At 38.9% G+C, this 26,751-nt stretch overlaps 1 protein-coding gene across 3 annotated transcripts in view; it reads left to right on the top strand.

Annotated features, from left to right (window-relative positions):
- The window catches only part of mpp7a (MAGUK p55 scaffold protein 7a), a 164,851-nt gene that overhangs the window by 81,220 nt on the left and 56,880 nt on the right, over positions 1-26,751 (top strand). For all 3 annotated transcript variants that reach the window (XM_079801430.1, XM_079801431.1, XM_079801432.1), the window contains 3 exons: positions 11,962-12,039; positions 18,605-18,685; positions 22,787-22,918. In XM_079801430.1, coding sequence (XP_079657556.1) covers positions 11,962-12,039; positions 18,605-18,685; positions 22,787-22,918 — 291 coding nt within the window. The remainder of the gene's footprint in view (positions 1-11,961; positions 12,040-18,604; positions 18,686-22,786; positions 22,919-26,751) is intronic.

The raw sequence follows: 26,751 nt of genomic DNA on the forward strand, positions 1-26,751 counted from the left end.
AAGTTTGTGTGGATAATAATTTAATGTAATTATTCAACCGTTCAAAATGAAACTTTGAATGAACTTAGCTTGCGAACAGGCCATGTGTTTTTTTTTAATTGAACGTAACCGACACTTAGGCTATGCGGGCGTTACTGATGAAACGTGCAAATAAGGCTCTATTACAAATTATTGGACAGGAAAACAAGTCTATCAACATTTTCGGGGTCCAGAGCAGAGCGTTTTTTATTCACTATATGCCCAGCTGTTGAGAAGATGCGCTCCGACCGCACTGATGTTCCAGGGACACTCAGGTACTTCATTGCCAGCTGCGCAAGGTGGGGGTATTTCGAACTGCCAATCTTCCACCACAAAAGCGGGTCGCTGTCAGCTGGCAAAGGTGGTTCCTTTTCATAAATCAACATCTCCTGTAATGGTGCGTTCACACCGGACGCGATTCGCGCGAGTGATTTACATGTTAAGTCAATGCAGAGGTCGCTTTCGACGTCATTCACTCTTTCGTAGCCCCTTGTGTAGATGTCACCAAACAGATCCCCCATTGCTGTTAAGGCCGTCTTTTTCCCCTGTTTGATTTTGAGCTGCATGGCTCCGCCTCCACGGGGTCCTTTTTTATTTGTTTAATTCGTTCAAAAATAATAGTGTACATATTTGGTTAAAATCGGTTCCTTATTTTCGTTTTCGAAACTTGTGTTGGTTGGTCCGATCGATTGTGCAATCGATTTTCGAACGTAAAGTGACAGCCCTAGTTTGGATGTACAAATGAGAAGTTTTTTTTCAGTTCCTTATGATCTGTGATCAGTAATTTCTGATGTGTAGCTAATTATTCAAGTTCACACAGAACTTTATTATTCGTGCACACACAGCGGCTTCTCTCTCTCCCCCAAAAGAACGGTCTTTTCGTGTTTTCTATCTTGTGAGTCAGTGTTTCTGTACGTCCTCGTCGCGTCTATCTGTTCTAAAATGTGCATACAGTTGTGAGTTTCTGCTCAACATCGGCAGAGCCACATCTTTAGAGATAAACCTCACGCACGCCGAAGCTCGGGCTGCACTAACCAGTCGGCCTTCAACATCACCGACCCCCCAATACTGAATCTCGCCCACAGCGCGGGCACCATACGCGGCGCGAGATTAAGCAGAAGGGGGGTAAGCATGAATGTGTCCAGGCTAGGCTAGCCAGCTATCTCCACAATAAACTGGATTACATTCGATTACTGCTGTTGTGTCTTTGTTTGCGCTGTGTACTCAATGCGCGTCACTGACGCTTTTTATATGATAGGAAAATATCTAAAAATAATGCTATAATCAACACTTACTCGTAACTCGTTCATCTCGACAGCTGTAATGGTACATTACATGTGTTACAAAGTTGGTAATAAGGAGGAAGACGGGCTCGGCGTGACTGGGACTCGTGTTTATTCAGAACTCTCAGATACAAACAAAATAAACTCGCGCTGACAGCGCTCACAACTCAGTAGTTACAATATAACTTTGTTAGCAATCGCTCCGTCTCTGGTCCATTGATGTCCGGTTCGCGAACGAATCGTTCTTTTGAACAGGTTCTTTTTAGTGAACCGGTCGAACCAGTTCACCAAATCGGACTGAATCGTTCTAAACGGTTTGCGTCTCGAGTCAGCGCTGATCCATCATTTACTAAAGTTACTAACTTTCTGACATGAGTGACAGTCCCTCCAACTAGAAATAAACGAATAACCTAAAGTATATGCTAGCAACTACAACAGTTCACTGAACTGAGACGTGCTGAGAGAGGCTTGTGCCTCATAGACCTCATTAAACCACGCCCCCTCCGCTACAAGATCTAATACTCATTTCAAATGCAAAGATGTCAGCCAATCACAACAGTGGGCGTTAGGGTTAGTCTCACAGCAGGCACGCCCCTTGAAACAGGGAATTCAGCCAGAGGACAAACATCAGTATAGAAAAAATGCCTTTTATTTCTAAATTATGACATTTTATGATATAAAAATCATACTAACAATATAAGTACACTAATATTGAAGGTTAACATTAACTGATTTAAATACAAACATAAATTACACACAATGATGTTTTTTATTATAATAAAGTTATAATACTAACTTTACTATTACATAATCACATTTCTACTCTAATTTGTTTTTTTAAATATAAACATTTAAATGGTAGTAATCATAAAAAACTTGACGGATTTATTCAAACATGCATTAATATTGAAGAACATAAAAAATTATAATGAATAGCCTATGTAATTTGGTGCATATATTTATCGAAAAGTTAATCTCTAGAGTTCATTTTTTTCTAGCTGACAAATGAGTTTATGGACACTGAATAGTTTTTCTGAGGTAAATGTGACATTACGTGACAAGCTGTTTTATTGACGTCTTTTCCGCGATTGAAAGCGATTACGTAAAGATTTCAGTGCGTTGTACTAATCTTTTATTATATACCTTGACGTTCATTCATGCTTATTTTGCGCTGTAACTGGTGTTAACGCGGAAGAGATGATCCATTCATGTGAGCTGCTGCTTCTTTTGAGCTGAGCTGCACTACTGCGATTTGTCATACCACATTAAACCGCGCCAAAAAGGTATTTATTGTTTTCGAGATTTTTTTTAAATTTATTATTATTATTATTATTATTATTAACCCAGCCCTAGTGTCTTGTAGTTAGTAATGTCTTTCAGTCCTTTCCACTCTGATACAGGGTTGTTGGCTGAAAACTGGTTTCTTAGCTTTTCAGAATAGTTCCTCTTAGCCACTCTGATCTCTTTTGTCAGTGTGTATTTGGCCCGTTTAAATAAGACTGTCCTCATTCCTGTAGGCATCTTCTTTGGCCTGACAAAGTTGTGAGTTTTGCAGTGAACCAAGATTTGTCATTTATTATAAGTTAAATGAGTCCTGGTAGGGATGCACATATCCTCTCAGAAACTGATTATATGATGTTGCAGAATCTGTGCGCTCGTCCAAGTCGGTGGCATGCAGCAACCTCAAAAACACTCCAATCAATACATTTAAAGCAGGCTTGTAAATTCCATTCTGCTTCATTAATCCATCTTTTTACAGTCCTTAATAGTTTAGCTGATTTCAGTTTCTGCCTGTAGGTCGGTATATAATGAACCAAACCGTGAACAGAGAGCCCCAAAGCTGCCCGTGGGACAGAGTGATATGCATCCTTTGTGGTGTAACAGTGGTCCAGTATATTTCTGTCTCTGGTAGGACATGTATCATGCTTTCTGTATTCAGGCAGTTCATGGGAGAGATTTGCTTTATTAAAGTCCGCGAGAATGATTATAATCGAGTCTGGGTATTGTTGCTCTGTGTCTGTGATTTTTTTTTGATCAGCCAATTGTTGTTGCACAGCGCTCATGCATGCTTATGGTGGAATGCAAGACAACCGCCGCGCGATGTCCTAGCTACAGCTGGAAGCCCAGCAGATGTAGCATGCTGTCTGGAATGGCTTCATTTAGCCAGGTTTCCGTGAAACACAGAGCAGCATAGTTTGAAAAGTCCTTATTTTTGCGGGAGTGAAGTTTGTCTGTTTTGTTGGGTAAGGAGTGGAGATTCGCCAGATGGATACTAAGCATTGCGGTTCTAAATCCGTGGGCCGGTTCTATTGCCGTAAAGGAGGATACCTGACTCTGTGGCTTTACACACATGTACACTAATTTCCCTCTGTTTGCTACTGTAGATATGGGTGCACACAATATGTAGTTCCCTGATATTCATCCACTGCTTGTTTCCCTTTTCCATAACACAGGTTTCTTAAGCATGCATACATTCATACACATTTAAAATGGAGATACACTGTTTGCAAATTTCTTGGCCGATTCTGATTTTATTATTATTTAAGTGTGACCTGACCTGCCAATACAGATTTTTGCTGTTTCTTTCTAAGAACGATAATTGACAGCATATACAAACAAAAATTCTCTTTTCTTTAATGCATCACTTTATTTTCATAAACCACAAGTAAAAAGTCAGTAATAAAATAAGAAAAAAATAAACAACTTCCAAACAACAGCACAAATAAATGCAATAGAATGAAGAGAGCTGAAATGAACATGGCTTTAAGTTTTTCAGGTGGATCTAACAGTAGGTTAAATACTGCAGAAAAACATAATCAAATGTATAATCACACTGGATAATCTTCATTGTAAAAATTAAAGGGTTAATTCACCCAAAAATGAAAATTCTGTCATTAATTACTCACCCTCATGTCGTTCTAAACCTGTAAAGCTTTTTAAAGACATTTTTTCGTTTTCTCAAGGTGGTAAGAACAAGAACAAAGTTTGTTCTGGCCAGGACATTCCATACTTCACGAGAAAAGCAGGTGCCGAACAGGTGCCTAACTTCTGGGGAGTCCTCGGAGGCCCTGCCCACTTTCTGACAAATCACACAATAGTTCTCGGACACCCACAAGAAAAAAGTTCTGCTCAGATGATGTGTCGATAACAAGCTGCGAGAACTCCCAAACTAGGGCTGCGAGAACATAATGACGCTTGCAGAGGATGTAATGGCCTTAAGACCTGCGTTCTGTTACCTTAAGAGTTTATGCACATATCCAATATACTGTTACAAAATTTGCATTATCAACTAATTTTGTGTACGACTCGCAAGCAGTTTATTGCGGTTTGTGCGCTCCACTTATTTAGACCAGTTGTGTGCGCTTTAGGTGTGAGCGCGAAACCTGCGGAAATTAGTAAAGTTATGCGCAATACAAGCACTGTTTAACTGGAGCGAATGAGATGAGTGAGAGGAACTAGCAGCGGACGTTATTGCCTGCTCCACTGGCAACAAAAAGGACCTGCTCGGAATCGGAAAGACGCGAGACCGGTCCGGGCTGATCATGCGGAAAATCTACTGATTCCTGGCCAGTTGATCAGTGCATCTCTAATTTAAAGGATCATAAACTGTTTTTTTTATTTATTTATTTTTTATTTCCACATAGACTGCATTGTCAAAAAGTTCAACTTATGACGTTGGCATGGTTTTTACATTCAAAAACATCATAATGAATAAGTAATGGGATATTTTCTACCCTGGTTTTGAGCCACTTTCATGGAATGCACGGTTTTTATGGGCACTGAAGGCGTGCCGCACTGAAGACTTGATCTGACTTGACTGATTGGATAAGCTTTGCATATTAAAATGAGCTTCTGCTCCCCCGTGAGTACACAAGGGGGATTGCTTTGAAAGTGTGTGGGAAACGGCAACCGGAATTATTCGTCCCACAGGGCTTGCAAAATGTCTTTATCAAAAAAACACAATGATTTATCTCTCATCCACCCGCAATTAATTGGAATGTTTTTTTTTTATTACTTGGCCCGCCCGATCGGTGGATATAACCGCAAACCGTGCATCACTAACACACACGCACGCACAAACCTCACTGCAGAGCCAAACAAATCAAAGCATAATCAAAACTTCTGCAATTTTTTTTTTACTCACATTAGTGTATTCATTCGTATATAGTCTTCAGAAATAAAAGTTTATTGATCTTTGAAAAGGTGTACCTGCATTATTATGCAATTATCATTATTTTAGATGTAAATGGTCTCAGAACGACAATATTATCGTTTATCGCAATAATTTCTTGGCCAATTTATCGTCCAGCAAAGTTTGTTATCGTGACAGGCCTAGTGTATATATTAATTGTTTGTTTTCCTGTTTGATTAATTTTGGAAGCAGTTTGCTTTTGTTTTTTTAATTTCAGTTTATGAACTTTGCAAAACCAGTCATAAAATCACTTCCATTCTCACCAGATTAAAGCTTTCCATATGCAGTCAGGAAGTTCAAATCTCGCTTATCTGCTTATCAGTTTAAAGCACAGATGGAAGTGTCTGCCCTACTGTTGAATGCGAGACGTTGAAAATGTATTTGTTGGAGTCCTCGCCCCTGGCAGTTACGGCTATACATTTTCCTACTTAATACCGGGCCACCATATTAATGTTTGTGAAGTCTCTTAAAGAGCAGCTGGTGTCTGATTCTGATTCTTTATAATCCGTATTCTGCATCCAAAATAAATTCCCAGAGTAATACAAGCCTTCTGCATTCAGTGTCTGGGCTCTGTATGCTCCAGAGTCAACAAATGCATATCTCTGTGCACACATACGCTTGAGTGAGCGTGTGTATTTTTTATGTGTGCACACATGTGCATTTGTCAGGGAAACCGAATGTGTTTGGGATGGAATGCAGACATATATTATGCAGTATATGTTTAATCCATAAAGCCACTGACGTATTACATTTATACTCGCAATTAGAGCACTAGTGCTTGGTTACGGACACAAACGGGGGCAAGACCTCATCTGAGGAAAAGTGGAGTAGGTCTCATACAAGCCCATCTGAGATCATATTCTGCATTTACATGACGGACACCTTTTTTTTTTCAACATCTTTCATAAGGAAAGTATGGGCTATGTCTGCCATTTTTGGATGATCTCACTGTGTTCACAATGTTGTAGCTGCCATATATCTGAATTGGCATATTTCAAGGGCCACACATTCAGTATATTGGTGCCATTCCTTCTGCTTTGAGTTGTGAAAATGAATATTAGAAATGAGGAAAGCACTGTAAAGATTGTTGCCCTTCATTTCTGGAACGGATATGCTGGTTTAAGTGTTCATGTTATTGAAGTTTAAGTTCTGACATGTACCTTTTACCCAGAACATTAACCAGTGTATCTGCTACACTCCGCTTGGCGTAGTCAGAAAGAAAAAATGGGAATTAAATGGGTGTGTCATACTCGTTTTGTATGGTGGGGTTTGTGTAAACATCCATCTCTGACAGGCATCTCACAGTCAAGCCCATCTGTCTGCAGGCCTTTCCTGTCTTGCTCTCAGAAAGTCTGGGATCAGTTTGAGCGTGAGGTGATGAGGTGCAGTAGGGCCGCTGGTGCTGTTCTGGGCCACGCAGGCTTTGGACCATCAGGGGTTACTCGATCCAGCTGCTCTGGTCACTGTGAGACAAGCGGAAGAGAAGAGGTCAATATCATTTCAAAATTATGGATGTTAGCATTAGCCTAGAGCAGAAATACTACACCATTAATACATACCATTGCCATACAATTCACTGTCTCTCAGTCCCATACGCCTGCATGATTTCTGTGTTGCTTTCATCAAATGTGCGCTGCCTTCTGTTTTCCTTCACTCCTGTTCATTTTATATATGTGAATGTGTATCTACATATAATATTGAATAGCTTAAAAACGTGTTTGGAAGAGAGCTTAAAATAGATATGTACACACATTTTTATATATATATATATACATTTCTTCAGGAAGGATGTATTAAATTGTGTATTAAAAAGTGATTCTAAAGACATTCTAAGACCAAATTAATTTCAAATAAATGCTGTTCTTTTTAAATTTGGAAAAAATGTATCATAGTTTCCACAAAAATATTAAGCAGCACAACAGTTTTCAACTTCGATAATATATTTAAAAAAAAAATGCTACTTGAGCACCAAATCAGCATATTAAAATTATTTCTGATGGATCATGTGACTACTAATGGCCAGTGGCAGGTGGTGAAACATTTTCTAAGCAGGGCTGTGCCACATCCAACAATTTTAGCAAATATCCCAATATGATTTAATGCTAAACAGTTTAAGTTAAAAAAAAAACATATTAAAGGGTTAGTTGACCCAAAAATGAAAATTCCGTCATTAATTACTCACCCTCATGCCGTTCCAAACCTGTAAGACCTTCATTAACCTTCGGAAAACAAATTAAGATATTTTTGATGAAATCTGAGAGCTCTCTGACCCTCCATAGACCCCTCCAAGGCCCAGAAAGGTAATAAAGACATTTACTTTTTGTGCGCAAAAATAACAACTTTTATTCAACAAGACCGGTACCTAAGGGGCAGTAATGGTCTGGGGAGGAATATCCTTTTAGGGTCCCACAGACCTCCACATGCTAGCCAATGATTCCCTTTCAGTTTCAGGATGAAATCCTCAGAGCCATTGTCAGATCTTATGCTGGTGCAATGGGCCCTGGGTTCCTCCTGGTGCATGATAATGCCTGGCCTCATTTGGCTAGAGAGTGTGTAGGCAGTTTTTAGATGATGAAGGCATTGATGCCATTGACTGGCCCTCACATTCCCCAGACCTGAATCCAATTGAGAACCTCTGGGACATTATGTATTGGAGCAGTCTAGTAGCATCACAGGCTGTTCAGGAGCTCACTGATGCCCTGATCCAGATCTGGGAGGAGTTCCCCCAAGACACCATCCGCCATCTCATCAGGAGTATACCCTGACGTTGTCGTGAGCGCATACAGGCACGTGGGGGGCCACTATCGCCCCAGAGCTGAACTGGAGACATGCGGACAGGCAGAGGGGACTTATAAGAAAAGCTTATATTTAGATTTTTCTATCATATCTCATACGCTTATCAATTTATATAATTTATTATAATAAATGGTAATGGCTGCTGTAAATTCAGCTTTGCCATCAAGGAATAAACTACATTTTTGCCCCCAAATTTTAAAAGGTATATGAGTTGTTCCAAATTATTCACACACGATGCCCAGCAAAACAGCTCACTATGTTTTGAAATGGAGCCTTTATCTCAGATGCTTTCTATACTCAAGTCTCTCTTCCTTCACCTTTTTCTCCCTCCGTTGTCATATTCCTTGAATTCCACATGAAGTTTCCTCTCCTCCGTATCTGTCAGCGTTCAGTGTAATTGTGTTTAAAGCTGTGTTTGTTTGGCTGCAGAATGCTCTTGGAGGACCCAGAGGCCAGACTGGCTGCCGTTTCTCTCACCTGCTTATGTTCTCCGCTCGTGTTTTGTCAAGGGCCTGTGGGTATTCAACGTCTGGTCCAAGAGGATTTAGACAGTGCTTCATTGTATCATGTGATCTGAACCCTGACCACAAAACACTGTGTGTTTGTCGAAGCATTGCCTTGTTTATTCATATGTTTTAATACTCATTACTAAAGTGTCAAGTCTGAGATGAGTAAAAACTGCATCATTTTATGATGACTATTCAAAGGAAAACATATGTCATGTTTAAGGGGCGTTCACATACAGACAGAATGCTACAGATTGTAAGGGTCTTGATGCCTTTTTAAAAGTTGAACTATTTTAAACTTGACACACCATCTTCGGGCTTGGCATCTTCTGGATTCCTTGCTTGAGGCCCTGTGCCGATCTCGTTCCCCTCTCTCCTCCCTTGCATTTGTCTCATCTGTCATCTGTAAACTATTCTATCCAATATAGGCCAATAAATTAAACAATGTAAAAAAACTTTTTTTTTTAAGTGAAGCTTGTGGCGTGAGATGCTAAAAAAACATAAGGCAGTCTCTATGTAATCTGAATGTGTAAATGGCAGAAATTATGCTCCGGTCGATTGACCATGAAACGTTTGATATAGTTTGCTTGGTGTCTCTATAAAGGCTGATCAGAAGAGCTGATCAGATGCCAAAAAAATTCTATGTGCAGCTAAAATTGCTTCACTACATTCATCAGTCTGGCAGTTCTACCAGGTGTCTGAAAAGGACAATAAAATGATATTACGACATTGCAATGACAGCAACTCTACAGCAATGACAGAAAGAAACTAGGAGTTAAGAGTTGTCAATTCATTTTACTTTCTCATCTATGTCATGCAATACAATACAATATACATCAAATATTCATAAATAATAACTAAATAAAATAAATAATACTATATGATAAATAGGATTCAAACAGACCCAGAGGTGATCTGTATCGTTCGTGGTAATCTCTCTTAAAAGTTGTCTCAATTCATTCTTTTTAAAGCATAATCACTGAAAAATTGAAGCTAAAACAAAAGCTAGGATGGGAAAAACGATATAAACTTGTCTACCTCACTAATTGACTCGTCAACTAGCTTACAGCTGTGACCAGTTCACATTGTTCTCTGTCCTACTGCGCAAATTTCGAGTCAGAAAAATGAAGCGATTGTTTATCGGTCTGCAAGGCCTGTGATGTAGTGGAATTGTGGTGCACTAATGCTTGATGGTATTACTCTGATTCATTGCTCTCATTTCCTGCTCTTTTTTTTTTCTGTGGAACGTGAGCTATGATCAGTGTAAGGGCTCTGTAATGGATTTTAAATACCTGCTCTCTGGCGCTCCTGTGTGGACAGGCAGGTATCTGGAGAATGGCCCGAGCTGTAAATAAAGGCATTGAATCTCACTCAGCCTCTGATGGAATCTAAACTGTACAGAGCAAAACTGCTCCGCCACGGCTCAAACGGCCTAAACAGATGTCACTCCCTGGAATGTGCAGGGACTGGACAGTTACGTTCCATCCTTCACCGGATCCCACATTCCATTCCTCCTCTACCGAGTGTGTACGAGTCTGTGTGTGTCTGAGTGGATAAGAAATATTTATGTCTCTTTTCTTTGCCTGCAAGTGTGTTTGCCGGTGTGCGAGAGATTCCACTTCTACACTGCTGCTGTAGTAACAGACGTGACCCGCCTGCTTGGAGTTCAGTACATTTTGAGGCTTGCAAACGGAGTCACTGAGAAAGCACAGTTTGTTCGTCACGGGCCCTGACTACGGTTCTTACACGGCCAACTTCACCACATCACAAACGGCTCTGGAGAAGCAGATCCAGAAAAATGGTATCTTTGGCATCTCTGTGCCCTAGTCGATCCAGGCTCATAGCGTTCAACTAGCCCAGTGGCGGAGTCATTTGTCTTCTCTTGATAAATATTTAGTCCCCTTGGTAGCGGGTTAATTTCACATTCACTGCTGTATGCTGTTACATAATATTTCACAGGACAAATTCCAGTCTAAATGTACCGGTAGCTTCTGCTTGGCTCCCTACCATGATGTTGTCCTGGTAACACAATTTCAGCAAGAATGAAATGGTTGAGCAGATATTTCAACACACAAAACACATCTGTTAAAAACATGTCAGAAAAGAGTCTTTGTTTAGTTTTTTTGAGAATACTTCAATTCTACCACACGCATGTTAATCTTGAACATGATATTCTGTTTAAAGCTGCTGTCCGTAACTTTTTTTTTTGTGTTCAAGATTTATAAAAATTATATAATGAGAATGTACAACATGAATCCATTTTCCAAACCGTGTTTTTGTCTTACCCTGAATCATTATGGTACACAATAAGTGTTTATATTGGAACTATTTCAGGCCGGTCTGGTAGGAACCGCTGCAGAGGAGCACAGTATCTGCATGACTCGCCATAGACATAAACAGAGAGAAGTAGCTCCGGCTGCAATGTTCTTCCGCAAGACGCCTGTTTATTAACCGCTAGAGCGCGAAAAGTTGCAGCCTGCTTACAAAATCTGATTTGTATTTCAGAGACATAGGATATCAAAGAGAAAATCAATGTTGGGTGGGGCTTGTTTTTATGCAACAGGAATTGATATCTATCCATCTATCTATCCATCTCTCATGCTTGTTTGTACTTAATGCATTTTAATTACTTTTGTCATCACTTCACATCAACTTTAATCTTTAAAAACAATAAAATCAAAATTAGACCATTTTATAACAATGCTGTATATCATTTTTTAGCAAATTTCCAAATGAATATTCATTTTCATGCTGTACATTTATAATGCTGTGCTGCCACTGATTTTATTTTTATTTATTTTTTTGTTTTATTTAAAATGTTAGGCAAAATGATTTATTACAGATTTATTAGTTTTTGGCCATAAAATGAAAATGAATTATTGGTGTGTCATCAGAATTTGTCATTGCGGCCTTAATTTGGCTTATGGTTAACATTATCGAATAGCTGTGTGACTTAAGTGATGTGGAAAGGAAAGCCATTTAAAAGGAAAAGCAAGTTGTCAGAATTTGTTTAAAGATTACATCAAAAATTAGATTGGTTGTTTTCCAAAGATAAATAGTTCTCAATAAGACCAGGAACATTAGGAAAGTAAACGGGGTCAGTTTAGATTCCACATTGACTTTAAGTGATCGCTCTGTTTCCGGTTTCTCTTCCTCTGCCTATTAGATCCATGAGAAGTTACAGTGTTATGAAGACCATGCACCGACTCCAGTACTGGACAGCGCCGGCACACTGGCTCAAAACGTGAGTGAACCACATGCACACACTTCCTGTTAAAAGCCAAAACACTTTTATGCTCATAAACTTTACACACTTGTGCATGGGTAAACGCGCACACACACATGCACAATGTGTGCCTGTGAAAACACATACACAGACGTCTCCCAGCATGTCTAGCTTAAGACTGACTCCAGGAGGAACTTGTCATTAAAGGCAAGAAAAAAGATGGATGGCTGTCTGGGGCAGAGAACACAAGTAGATGGGCTGCAGATGAGAGTGCGAGATGAGGCGTGGAGTATTGTGTGTGTGTGTGTGTGTGTATGTGTGTCTGTATAAGACATTAGTCATCAGTATTATAAAACACTCAACATTTAAACTCTCAACGGCTTGCATAATGTAAACTGACTACTATATCAACATGGCCACATAGACACACACACACACACACACACACACACACACACAAACCTATGTAAACTTGGAGGAGTTTACTCTGGATATGATCACAGAGAGGAAAGACTGAAGGAAAGAACACCAAAGGCGATTCAGAGAAGAGCACCTCAGGTCAGCGCTGACGTTAAGATGGACAAAAATACTTTGAATATCCAGACTCTTCAGAAGTGCATCTTTGCATAAAAAGATGCCACATCTGTTCAAACAAAGTGTTGTTTTGTGCTCCAATCTGCATCCTCTGCTGATCCAAGAAGAGCTAATCAGTCTGTTTCCTGCTCACTAATGTCTCAGTGGGCGGCGGCAACAAGTCCTCTCGTTTCCATAAATCTCGACTTCCGTTACGGAAGTTTCTCAACCTGCAGCTCAGATCCGCCCCTCAGATTTACACTTTCCTTCAGTGTCCCTAAAGGTCCCACACAAGGATAACCCGATATCTGCGTGTGTGTGCGGACGCGGTCCATCAAAGGGTCGAACAGCCAAAGCAACCAAATTACTCAGCGCCCCCTCCTGTGTTTTTTCAGACGTATCGTTTTCATCCTTTGCTGTGAGGAATATACGGCGTGCTGCTGTTTTGAACGCTGTAGTGGGTTTGCCGCTGCCGCTCATTCGAGTGTTAAGTTTCGCTAATGGAGCTTTAATTTATAGTGTAGCATAAAATGCCATTTTAACCTCCGCTTGGCCTGAGATGCTGTCTAGCACTGACACAGCAGGCAAGCTCCTCTCATGCACACACACATTTCCACAAAAAAGATTTAGCAGAGATGAAATGCACACACAATTTTACTGAACTGCAGTATATCCTATGAAGTTAAGCAGCAGGTGTGCAGTTCTTAATCTGGCCACAGGTTGGCAGTAAAGAATCTTTCTTCCACGAGCAGTTCTCAGTCTGAATAAAAACAATTGCCATAATTACAGTCCTCATTGTGTCCCTGGTGTCTTCCATTAGACTGTGGAAAAATGGGGCGCTCCAGAGCCTGCTGGATGATACGCCACTCCACTCATACCTCTCAGATGCAGAAGTCTTGTCAGTTAGACAAATGCATAACAACTATGTCAGATTACACCAGAGCAGCAAAACGATATCCCTGATTGATTAATAGAAACCGCTTGTAGAGTTATTTTAGATGATCATTCTATTGCCAGGCGTAATACAGATGTCATAAGCCAGATGTACTGTGATTTTTGCTGTCTGAAACAATTCGCAGATCCTAAAAATGTATTTTGTTGTAAGTCAAAAGGCCAGTTAGTGTGACATTCTCACTGATTTGCAATGAACATTAGTCTCTGATTTATTTTTTGGGCCACTTTATCAAAGATCAAGAACTGCAGCTGATGACTATTTTGAAAGAGATAAAGTTTCTAGGTTGATTAATCACTGAAATGCAATGTCAGTAAATACTATAGTTTCCTGAACTTTTCAGTGATTGGACACTTAAAGTGATACTTAATGACTAAATACCATTGTTTTGAAGCAAAATATCAGATACTTTTGTCTTAACTTTGAACAAAATATTGTTTTATAAATTGATTTGAACCGGCTGCGGCTCGTCTATGAGGGCAATGCTCCATCAAAATATTAATCCAAAATGTAGACTTTTTTAAACTGAATCAATAACAAATTGTAAGTGTATTTTTCAGATTTTGTGGATCACTTGGCTTGTCAGATGTGTAGATTGCTTACCTGGCGATCCATTAACGTTAAATGTGACATCCTCGCAACCTGTCAACTGTGGTAATAACGGGTGTATTATAATGTTAGTGGATGCAATTCACCCTTCGCCGTAAGTTTGATTGACAGGCGATCTGACCAATCACAGCGCCAGTCAGGAGAGTTAGTAGATTAACATTGGTGGACTTGAACTTGGAAAAACAGTGTGTACTGACGTCTTTCCACGGTTGAAACAACATTTCTTTTAGTGTTCATTCATGTTTATTTCGTGCTTATCAATGAACTACAAGGAAGAGATAATCGGTTCACGAGCAGCTTTAACTGAGGAGCTACAGCGATCACGACACATTAAAGAGCCACAAAACGGTATTTATTGCTTAAATTTCTTTAAAAAATGACAATTTCAAAGTTTAGACTTTGTTTCATATCAAAAGTAACTTGCTCTGTCCTGTCTGTCGGCGTGTTGTCAGTGTCCTCTTTGCTCTGCGATGTATATTCTCTACGTGAGAACGTTTGTGTGGTGTGAGAGCACCATGGCTTGTCAGACATAGCAACAGTAACTAAAGGGGGCGGGTCTTTGCGAACGGTCAATTGGGAGCAACCGTATCTCAGCCACGAAGAGGTATGCCACATAAAATCACAGAGCTGGGTCAGTGCATGCTGAGGCGTAGACTTTCTGCATAGTCAATGGCTACAGACCTCCAAACTTCTTGTAGCCTTCAGATTAGTTCAAAAACAGTCTGTGCGTGCAGAGCTTCATGGAATGGGTTTCCATGGCTGAGCAGCTGCATCCAAGCCTTACATCACCGAGTGCAATGCAAAGCGTCGGATGCAGTGGTGAAAAAAAAACACGCTGCCACTGGACTCTAGAGCAGTGGAGACGTCTTCTCTGGAGTGACGAATCACATTTCTCTGTCTGACAATCCGATGAATGAGTCTTGGTTTGGCGGTTGCCAGGAGAATGGTACTTGCCTGACTGCATTTTGCCAACAAGTGTAAAGTTTGGTGGAGAGGGGATTATGGCGTGGGGTTGTTTTTCAGGGGTTGGACTTAGCCCTTTAGTTCCAGTGAAAGGAACTCTTAATGTTTCAGCGTACCAAGACATTTTGGACAATTTCATGCTCCCAACTTTGTGGGAACAGTTTGGGGATACATTGAACTACCTTTTTTTTTTTTTTTTTTGTAGATCGTACAAAATAATGTTTAATCTAACGGTAACGGGGAATGATTTCTTTTGAAAGTCATTTGCCCTTTTGGACACCTGTGTGTTGCTGTATCCATTTCATTAAACCTTAAGTTTCAGTAAAGTTTCAATATTAACTTTTCTTTAAAAAACATAAGTTGCTTTTCAATTAGATCGCAAATCATTCATATGGGCCATTAGTGCTTGGACCCTGATGATTGCTGCTTGCGTCTATATTTTACAGTTTAAAATTGCTCTGTAGTTTAAGTAGCTTATTTTGAGCTTATTTGTTTATTTAAATTATTGTAATAAGACAAATATATTTTTTTTAAATGTACTTGTTATTTTCAGAGAGCTTGTTACATCCATGCCACCATAGCTAATTTGCATGGTTTTGGGCTAGGCCCAAAGTGTCACGGAAAAGCTAAATGGAGAGGATAAAAGGAAAAGCTAATTGACTAAGAAAATGTAATATCCACTAAGGGTCGCTTTTTCAAAACAATAGCAAAGGCGTAGACTCTGTGACACTGTGAATGAATGGGAATCATGGGAGTTGTCGTCTTCGCCTCCACAGCTGATGGAAAGTAATCCAATGGGACTCAGAAATCATGTTCATGGATGAGCTATTATATATTAAAGTTTTATTAATGCTACTGTGGTAGCAGGGCAAGGCAGAGAGCCTGGGACATTTTACGTTGCTGTTTTTATTATGCTTCTATGCCACAGTCGACCGCTAGTGCGCTCCTTTCGTTTTGTTGCTTGTATATTTTACCATTTAAAGTTACGTTTAACGTCCACCTCCTTTCAAATATAAGTGTTTGATCGCTTATATTCACTTTATTTTATTTTATTTTAATGAAATGTTGAATTAGTTCATATATTAGAATATTATATTAATAAAAGCTGGATGACTTGTTGCTAAATGGCATGCAGTTAATTTTAAATAAATTGTATGGTGCTGTATTACTGTTACTTCAAATAAAGCTCTTTTTGATTATGCTTATGTTAGCTACAGAATAGTGTTGTCCCTGAGGCATGGTACAAACATGTTATTCGTGGTAAATCAAGAAAACGAGATTCAAACATTAAGACTTAACTAGTGGTGGGCATAGATTACATTTTTTAATCTAGATTAATCTCACTGTAACCTTGGAATTAATCTAGATTATAATGGCTCATTTGAATTCTGCCGAAGGCATTCAGAATATGTGTGCTCGCAAGTGATCGTTTGTCTTTTTGTAGTTAGAATAATAAATAACTTCTGTCCCTTTAAGACCTGACGCACGCATGGATCCCAAACACTGTTCCTGTGAGCTGGTTACGACTGAGTTTACGTTAAAACTCACCAAGATGGGCATTGAGACATTTTTGAGTGTATTTGACCATTAATAAACTGGAAAAAGGAGCTCATTTTTGCACTTTTTGTATGTCAGAGGCGGCTTTATTACAGTATGTGTGTGTTCACTTCAGATGCGAGCGCGAAATCTGCCGGAATTAGTAGTATTATCGTTATGTGCAACCCCGTGCGTATTTCAGACCGGTCACACCAATACTAACACGCTGTCATGAGGAAAAATCCAGCAGAACACCCGTTCGCTATGTTCAGAGGGTTAACCGGACTGAATGAGGCGGGTGCGTGTCAACTCGCTGTCGGTCGGAGAGGTGACATCGATACTGTAGAAAATCTCGCCCCCTACAGTGCAACTCGGCTAGGTATACATCCGCGCTAAAATATCAAGGTGAAAGTCATCATAGCTTGCGTAGTATAGACACAGCTCCCAACCCAACTTTGAGAATAGATTAACGGCGATATTTTTTTTATTGCCCGATAAGAGTCTCACGTTAACGCCGATAACTGCCCACCACTAGACTAAACGTATCGAGCTATATAATAATGATTAGTTTTCTGTTGATAAAGGTATCCAAACAGTTGCCCATCTATCTAATAAAATGCATAATATAGAAAATATTCTGTGATGCTTCATGGTTTCTACGGAAGTAACATCAGAAATCGAGGGTAACGCGGCTATGCGGCGCAATGACACTGTTACACTGGTTAAAATAGCTGGTTTCTCTGTATTTAAACATTATTGGAAATATTTGTGATTTATTTAAGTACACAAGTCAACAAACTATATAACAGTGTTCTAGTGGTTTTTGAATATTTCAATCTAAAAATTGTACATATTATTGTGAATTTTTTTATCATTTATTGATGGAGTAATAGTTCATTTATAAATGATTTGTATAATTACTCTGTTGGCCCTTAAATATCAAGTAATTCATTACTTTTACAATTTAGTCTATTTATTTATAGATTAATTTGTAAACAAATGTATTAATGCCTATTTGTCTTGTACAATTAGTTATTAATTAATGAAATACTTATCCAGTCCTCTGCAAAACATGCTTGAACTAGAAATCAACCACCCAATTTACAACTTATTGAGACAATTTCATTAAGTTACCACAACTTAATTTTGAAAAAGAAACTAAGTTAGCTGAAATTTGAGTTAAATTACACACAATATTAAGTTAAAGTTAATGTAATGAAACATAATGTGTTGACTGAACTCAACAAATAATGTTTGCAACTTAAAAGGTTTAGTTAAATCACTAAATTAGGTTGTGATTTAACAGGTCCCCTGAATTACTTTTTAGAGTATAAAGTCATTAAAGACTTATTCCTGTTCTGTGCGTGCTGTTTTTTCCCCATATGTGACCTCTGCTTTCCACAACATCAGCTGCAGTTGTTGGTATGTATCTATTGTACACGATGGAGTTTGTGTGCGTGTGTCACTAAGGGTCACTGTCACCATTACTCAACTGAACGTCACCTCCCATTTGGCTGGTTACTGGAAAAGTCTACTGACATCCCAAGGGAGTGATTCTTTAAACACTGATTACAACATTTCAGCAGACTCACTCCACACACACATCCAGAGCGAGTGAGGTCAGTAATAAGGTTGTGGCCCAGGAGTAACACTTCAAATGGATCTGGAGAACAAGCCCATCTCTCTCTGTCTCTCCTCGCTTAGAGAAACAGCAACGTGTCTCTGTGCCTCATTTAGTCTGCATCTGTGCTGATATAAATCTCTCAATCTCTTAAACATGCTCACACTCTCTCCACCTGCTACCTGCCACAAGGGACACATTTATACTCCAATTATTCATAATATACGTGTTCATGTCTGTATGACCAATGCATGTGTTCATGGATGTTATAGATTCTCTCACTCTGGTTTCTGTTTCTCTCTCGCTATCTCTCTTGTCTTTTTCTTCAGTTGACGGAGGAACTTCAGGGAAGAAGTGCAAGTAATGAGATCAGAGAGCTTGTGAAGCTACTGTCCAAACCACATGTAAAGGTAAGCGAGTAAACAAATAAACACATTTTTGTTTTCTCACCATATGCCTTCAGATAACACAGTACGCTACCAGTTAAAATGTTGGACACATCAACTAATTAGAGTTACAAAACTATGAAATTACATAAATGGATTATGGGAATTATATTTTGACAAATTTTACAATTTATAAAATTGTATCAATACAAGATTGTGACCAAAAATTGATTCACCGCTTGATGGAAATTAACAAAAGGAGCATAAATTGTAAAAAATAAAATTAATTAAAATTAATCAAAAGTTTCGGAAAGTTAACCCCCCCCCCCTCCCCCAATTTAATGTATTTAACTGTACATTCTTCTTATTTTATTTAACTTTTGTAAAATGATTAGTAGGACGTAATTTATTCCTGTGATGGCAAAGCTGCATTTGTTTTATCAGTCATTACTCCAGTCTTCAGTGTCACATGATCCTTCAGAAATAATTTTAATATGCTGATTTGGTGCCTGGTTGTACAGCTTATTTTTGTGGAAACCGTTATATATATTAAGGCTTCTTTGATGAATAGAAAATCAAATTAACAATTTATTTGAAATAGAAATCTTTTGTAGCCCTATAAATATTGTTATTGACACTTTTGATCAGTTTAATGTATTTTTGCTTAACTTTTTTTACATTCTTAAAGACTTAAATAGTAGTGCATCTCATCTTTTATCTGTTTTCTGGCTATATCATCATGGTACTCTCTGTCCTTATATTCCTATAGTCTACATTCCTCTCTTCCTTAGTTTCATTTTCTTTCCCTTATGTCTTTAACCCAGTGTCTATTGGTGCTGTGTAAAGCACTAGCAGATGGCTTCTGAGGACTAGAATGGCGTCTCTGTACGATAGTAACTGTATCACTCTCAATTAGTGTTGAAATGATCCATTCCCTGTGACCAGACATAAATCAGAACCTATTAAATGATCTCCTTCCTCCTCCTTCCTTTATGATTCACACATGAAAAAACACATTTTACTCATATTAGACCCGCTTACTGACTTATATTGACATTGATGAAAGCGGCAATTAGGGCAACCCGTGTTGTTGCGGAAAGAAAGAGCTGCTCTGGTCTGAGTGAGAAAGAAGGAGCAAGAAAGAGGAGATGAGTGGCTCACAAGTTTGTGTAGGAAAGTTGATAGAAGTGTATTGCTTTGCCCTTTTCTCTTGCGCTTGTGTGGAGATTTTGTGCAGGCGTGTGTATGGGTAGTTAGTTCAGCAGGTTGAATAATGACCGTTCGGATGACAAACTCTTTCCTAATGAGAGCTGCATGCCCAGTTACATTTCCCAGACTTTATTTGAACAAGTTCAGCAATTTGTTATTGTAGGAGGCCCACTATAACTAATTAACATGCACGCACACATACACACATTGCAAGAGTACATGAAGAAATGAGTTACTGCTTTTGACCCTCAATTCACTCTTTTGCCACCTGGCCTGATGCTGACCCCAACCTCAGGAGAGAGTTTAGCTCCACAATTCACCCTTTATACGTGTGTGAGTGTGTTGTGCGTGGCAGGATAGTGAATTTAGACTGGGTTGTTGGAAGGTAGACCGACACTGTGAGGCAGCTTAATAGCTCCACTCTGTTCCCACAATTTCACTCATCAGAGAAATGCGAAGACACCGTTTTAGATTGGACTAATCAAATGTAAGAGGCAGAGAAATTAGTTAGAATGTAATCCTTTCCGTGAATGGATAGAAGTAAAGATTTCAGTGTCCAGTTCTTTTTCAAAGCTTTAGAATGTCAATCCTATGTTAGTTAGTTTTTTAGGGACATTCATTTTGATATCTCATAGCAAGGAGGGGGGGATTGAATATTTTCATCACAAGGCCAATATATGAGTGAAATGTCTGCTTATCCAGATTTAAAAATAGTCTTTTGCACAACTCAAATGGAAGAGGCTTTTTTTTTTTTTTTGCAGTGTTCTGAAAATGTTATGTTTGACTATATAATAAGATTGTTTTCACTACTCACCGTGTAGTTATGCACTGAATTACTTGATAGGGACTAGGTTGAGATGAAGAATTTGAGTGCAGCTCAATGGCATTAATGCAGTTGCTAAGGTGTTGCTGATATTTAAGTACCAACCAATACTCTTCTGACAATTATTTTCATGTTATGACCAATAACAGATACATTTCATTTTCTATACGAATTTGTATAAAACACTAAAAACTAAAACCGGTCATTAATGTAGTGAAAGTGCAAAATCAGCTAAAGTGAATTTAGGCATCACATTATATTGCACAGTATGAAAAATGTATATTAGCTTTGAGATTGACTAAAGATTACATTTAACAGTGCAATTAATTATTAGTGATTTCAAAGATTAAAAGCATGTGCTTTGTGTGTTATTGTGTGTTTTTTTTTTTATATAAACATGGGGCTTGGGGTCGTGTTTTAGGAAAACTCACTAAAACCAAAACACAATGCCACGTTGATTTTGCCCTCAGAAAAGGAAGACAAAGAAAGAGTAATGGGGAAAAAATGTGGTTGCAGATAGTTTATGCCTTGATGCTTTAACAGTATTTGTTTAAATTCATTTAGCTCTTTATAGATCTGGTCATCTGGAAAAATGAAAGGAATGGAAATTAAGTTGCAATTAAAAATCTTCCATTTAATTTTGCTTAAACATCTGCACCATTCAGTCTAATCACAGAGCTGTTTAGTGTAGATGCAATCAACATGTACCCTACAGGGCAATGTGTATGTTCTGCTCTTGTTTTCATTTACCATCAGAAACGCACAAACACTGGCTTTTTTCTGTTGCTCTAGTTGTTTTAGGTTGTTTACATCTCATAACATACTCTATATTTACAAATAGGTGTGGATGTGGTTGATTGGCATGTGTATAGTCCAATCAGAGATTAGGTTTGATATAAAGAGGACAAAGTCAGTGTTAAGTCTGCATTTCATTTATTTCATGAGCAGACTTTGTAAATCAAATTAACAACAAAAAAATCTGTTACAAATGTGTATATTTATTTAAATATTATTTGTCATATGAACAACTAGTCAACTTTTGTCATATTGAATGTGCATTGCAAACATTCACGTCTGTAAATATGATCAGATTCAGCAGCGGTGGTGTAGATTGAGTGTTAATTCTACACCTGTATTTAATTATCTGTGAGGACTGTAGTGTTCAGAAACAATGAATTAATTATCAGATAATTGCATCTAATAGTCAGTATAACCCTGGACTGATTAAATTGACTCCCTAGACACATGCCTCTCGTTCTCTGTTTGTTTCCACCACTCTTGCTCGCTCTCCCATCTGTTCTGCTTTAGCCACATGTTGAGTGTTGTTCTGGAGCTTGATCCCATGTCATAAAACAGACACTTTTCTTCTCCTCTCTGTCTTGTCTCTTCTCTCTTTTTTTCAGTTTCTTTTTTCTTCCTTCTCATTTTTTATTTTTGGCACATAACTGGAAGATGGTTTTATGTTGGAAATGCGAGGAAGAAAAGGAGCAAAATAAAGTAAAAAGCTGCAGCTGCATTTGACACACAGCATCGTTGAAGCGGTTCGGTAATGAATCTCTGAATGCTGTCATTCTTTAGCTATAGCTCGTTCTTTGAGAACGGAGGTGTGAAATATCTGAAATGGCTGAGAATTTCATTGCCTTCTGTCCATCCGTCTGCTGTAAAGTGTCTTAGCCCTTTGGAAACTCACAGCAATGCTGTCGTATTCCCTGCAGGATACTCGTAATACTCATAATAATCTAATCAAATGAAAGATGACAATATGATTGGTCTTGGTTTTGATTCAGTTCTTTTTTTTTTTCTTCCCCTGCTGGCGATGCTATAACAAACAACATTGCCAAAGAGGGTTGTAGTGAAATAGTGACGGTAATCAATTCAAAAGCAGCTTTATTTGTCAGTAGGAGGTAGTAATCTAAAGCAGACCTCTAAAGCTCCATGATTTATACTATAGGATTCAAGCAGATGCTTGGAGTATCAAGGCTGGAATGATTAGCCAAAACGAGTAGCTACACAAAATCAGTCAAACGACTACTGTTTGTCTTACTGTGTGTGTTTCTGTGGATTTTTATGTGTACAACTCTTTCTCGTTGCAGAGTTTGTTGTCTGTTCATGATACTGTGGCCAGGAAGAGTTACGATCCAGAACTTCCTCCTTTGCCAGATGACATTGATGATGAAGAAGACTCTGTCAAGATCATTCGACTGGTCAAGAATAAAGAGCCTTTGGTGAGCTACTTCCTTTTCACACACGCTTACCAACACATGTAATTTTCCACATACTGTCAAAGCCAGACACATATGGGCTGCCATAATTCAAGCAAACGCAGTGGAAAACACTCTTGTGAGCATGAAGCACATAAATACATGCGTATTCGCTGTGATAGTGTTAGTGATGTGTTTGGCTCATGCTCCCTGTTCACCCTTATCCTCTAGTTCCTGAGTGACCACATATCCTATGTCTACATGACACAGGCCACATTCCACATTACCTTACATCCCCTATCACCAGTTCTGTGTCCAGTGGTCTCCTGTGGTGTATAGATGTATGTGTCTGTTTCACTTTCCCTTACGTGTCGTTCACAGCTCTCTCTTAGCCAGATTTCTGTCCAACATTCGTTCTTCCATTTCATCTAATTTCTCAGTGAGCTGTCAGAATCAGGACCTTAGTTTACTTGCATTGTCATCAGTTACCCAAACCAATTTGGCTTAACGCTGTACTGTACTTGAAAGGGACAATGAATGCGCTCTGAAATCTTTGCATTCTCGAGTTTTGAGAATCCCAGAATGACATATTAGATCTTCTCGTATTTAGCTGAGCAGTTGTTGGGTGGCTTGTCAATGTATTTGATTTATTTTACTACATAACGAGTAAGTGCTTGTGGGGAGATTTATTGATGGTAGTGTAGCGTAACCTAGACTGATGTTGACTTTTAAATTCCTTAACCTAAAGTACTGTCTTTCTACCTGACAGACCGTATGTCTAATTTTATACCCAGTTTATAGTGATCCACATGAAGGCTAAATAGTTTTTGAGTGCATATACATAGACTGCATGGTCACAATGTAATTGCATGTTGTTTTCAGAATATATACACCCACCATTCAAAAGTTTGGGGTCATATTTTTATTTTATTTTTTTGCAAAAGAAATGAGTACTACTTTTCAGCAAGGATTCATTCAATTTATAGTAAAAACATTTATAATGTTACAAAACATTTTGATTTCAAATAAATGTGGTTCTTTTGAACTTTGCTCAAAGATGCCTCATGATTTTTAAGCAGTAAAAATCTGTTTTCAGCATTGAGGTTTGGTCTCACAGACAGGGTTTAGAATTGGGCCTTAGTTTAATTATCCCAATTAAAGAGTTAGTTCACCCAAAACTGAAATTTCTGTCATTAGCTTGCTGACCCCGCATAGACAGCAACACAACGGCCACTTTCAATTCCTAGAAAGGTAGTAAAGACATCGTTAAAATTGTCCATGTGACTCCATTAGTTCAATCTTAGGGCGTTTTCACACCTGAAAGTCCGCACCAAGGTCCGAACCGAAGTTCATGTTTTAATACTTTTTATATATTCGGTTAGTTTTGGTTTGGTTTCACATTGCAATCATGCGAGCGGACTAAAGAACTTTACATGACGCACTTGCGTCCACTCGTCATCATCTATGTGGGCGGCATCTGGACATTGATTGGTTTGTAAACGGACGTGCGTCTGACGTCAGCGTCTTTGACAAGTTGAATGAACGGTCGCATATCATCGTTGCCACTATTGAACAGTGCGCATTGCTTGACTATTTTTTTATTCGTTACGCTTAAAAGTGGACATTTCAAGCTTTATATACACATATTTCTCATGTTTGTGAGGCAAGTAGCCTGCTGAGTTTCGGTTTATTTGAGACGCGCTCCAGTTCATGTGTAAAGCATGTGATCGCTCCCGTGATTATTGCGTCTGCTATAGACTATTTGCTTCTTATTTATTAAATCCAGGCAATTATCTGATTAAACGTTGATTAAAATTAAGATACAATTTATACAAAACGAAATTCCCATTAAAGAAATGCTTTCTAAGCAAAATCATACAAAATTTCGTTCAAAATTATTTCTGACTTTCTGTCTACTGACATATTGCGCATAATTTCACTTTTCATAATCAATGTAGCCTAGATTGAATTTAAAAATAACGTTATAATATTTAAACATAAACAGGAACTTCCTGTAAATGGTCTGAAAGTACGAACCATACAGAAAATGCTTTCACACTAGAAACGAACCGAACCTTTGTTCAGTTTGATCCGGACCGAGACTACCTCTTTTCGTCTGACCAAATTTCGTCTGTTTGGTCCGGACCGTGGTACGGGGGAGGTTTCACATCTGTAATTTTGATTCGGACCAAACTGAAAAGTCCGAAAATCCGGACCAAACAAGGTAGGTGTGAAAACGCCCTTAATGTTATGAAGCGACAAGAATACTTTTTGTGCGCAAAAAATAATTTTTATTCAGCAATGTCTTCTCTTCCCTGTCACTCTCTTACTTGTTGTTTTGCTGTCATTACTTTTGAATATTCTCTGAACAGTCAGACAGAGAAGCGTAATTCGTCACTCCAGAGAACACATCACCACTGCTCTAGAGTCCAGTGGCGGTGTGCCTTAGGCCTAGTCCATACATACACAGGTATTTTTTTAAACCGAGTTTTTCCCTCCTCAGTTTTAAAATAACAATCGCGTCCACATGAAAACGCAAAACATGCTATGAAGCGCGGTCAAGAGCATGCCAAACCAACAGGTGGCAATTTTTTTTAAACCTTTTTTAACATTCATTCATTGGCAGCGATAGAAAGAATACTTATTGTTTTAAACATGCAAAAGCCTTTAACACAATAATTTAACTATTCATTTTCTAAAATGCATAATATCAGCATCATGTGCATATATGCAGTTATAAAAAAAAAACAGCCTCTGGTCTCCTTTCCTGCGTACTGGCAGCCGCAGTGTTAGCATTAGCTGTTACACTTTTTTGGCTAATGGTTGCAGTCTTGTCATCTAGGCTGCGTCTGAAAACCTTGGCAGCGGACTTGTTGCCTCGCTGCCTTATCCGACAATGACTTGTGAGGCAGCGTTTGTGCATGAAGGCCCCTCCCGAAACTAATTTCGGACAGACTTCTAAGGCAGCGTTACAGTTTAATGACCTACAGCAAAATAGAGAGAGCTTTGGTGAGAACTAAACAAATATTTAATTATTACATTAGTGATTTCTCGCTAGAAATTACATCAGAAGTGGAAAATGTTGGTCAAAAACGTACATTTACACAAAATGACCAGCAAATGCAATTTTCGGATGCAATTTTCCAGCTCAACTGTCACAGAATGGAAAGCACAGGATTGTGGGATATCAAAGGCAGCATTTTCCCGGTCTCGGACCAGGCCACAGTGGCTTTGAGCAGTCTGCATGCCAAGGTGATTGATTTTGTACACCTGTGGCAATGAAAGTGATTGGAACACCTGAATTCAATGATTTGGAGGGATGTCCCAATACTTTTGGCAATATATTGTATGTTAGTGCAAGTTGCTTTCAGTTATGAGTAAGAGCTCAAATATGCATTTTAGTCTGGGTCTAGGCTTAGGCCTTGTCTGTGAAACTGGGGGGGGAAGTTAGCCTAGAAATCTAGACGCACCCTAGCGGCAGAAAATGTATTTTGCCACGAGTGTAGTCTAGCAACTCTCGGTAGACCTGAGAGCTGGAAAAACCAAACTCTGGTCAGGCCAATCACAGCGTGTGTAGAGTCGGTGGGCGGGCTTAATAATGACGGCACATCACGGCAGAGTTGCGGAGGTTCTGCATGCTACTCGTAAACACAGAAGCTGGCGAACAGCGGTCTTTTGAATCGGCTTTGGCCGCGACTCTGGAAGACTTGGAGTTAAGCTTTTATTTGAGAAAAGAACAAAGAACGGCACTGAAGTCATTCTTAAGAAAAGAAGATATGTTCGAAGTTTTGCCGACCGGATACGGCGAAAGTCTATCAACTAACGTTAGCTCAGCTTCACCTTCTTCTTCGCTCTGG

The sequence above is a fragment of the Gobio gobio genome (genome assembly GCF_949357685.1).
Source record: "Gobio gobio genome assembly, chromosome: 20".
NCBI lineage: Eukaryota > Metazoa > Chordata > Actinopteri > Cypriniformes > Gobionidae > Gobio > Gobio gobio.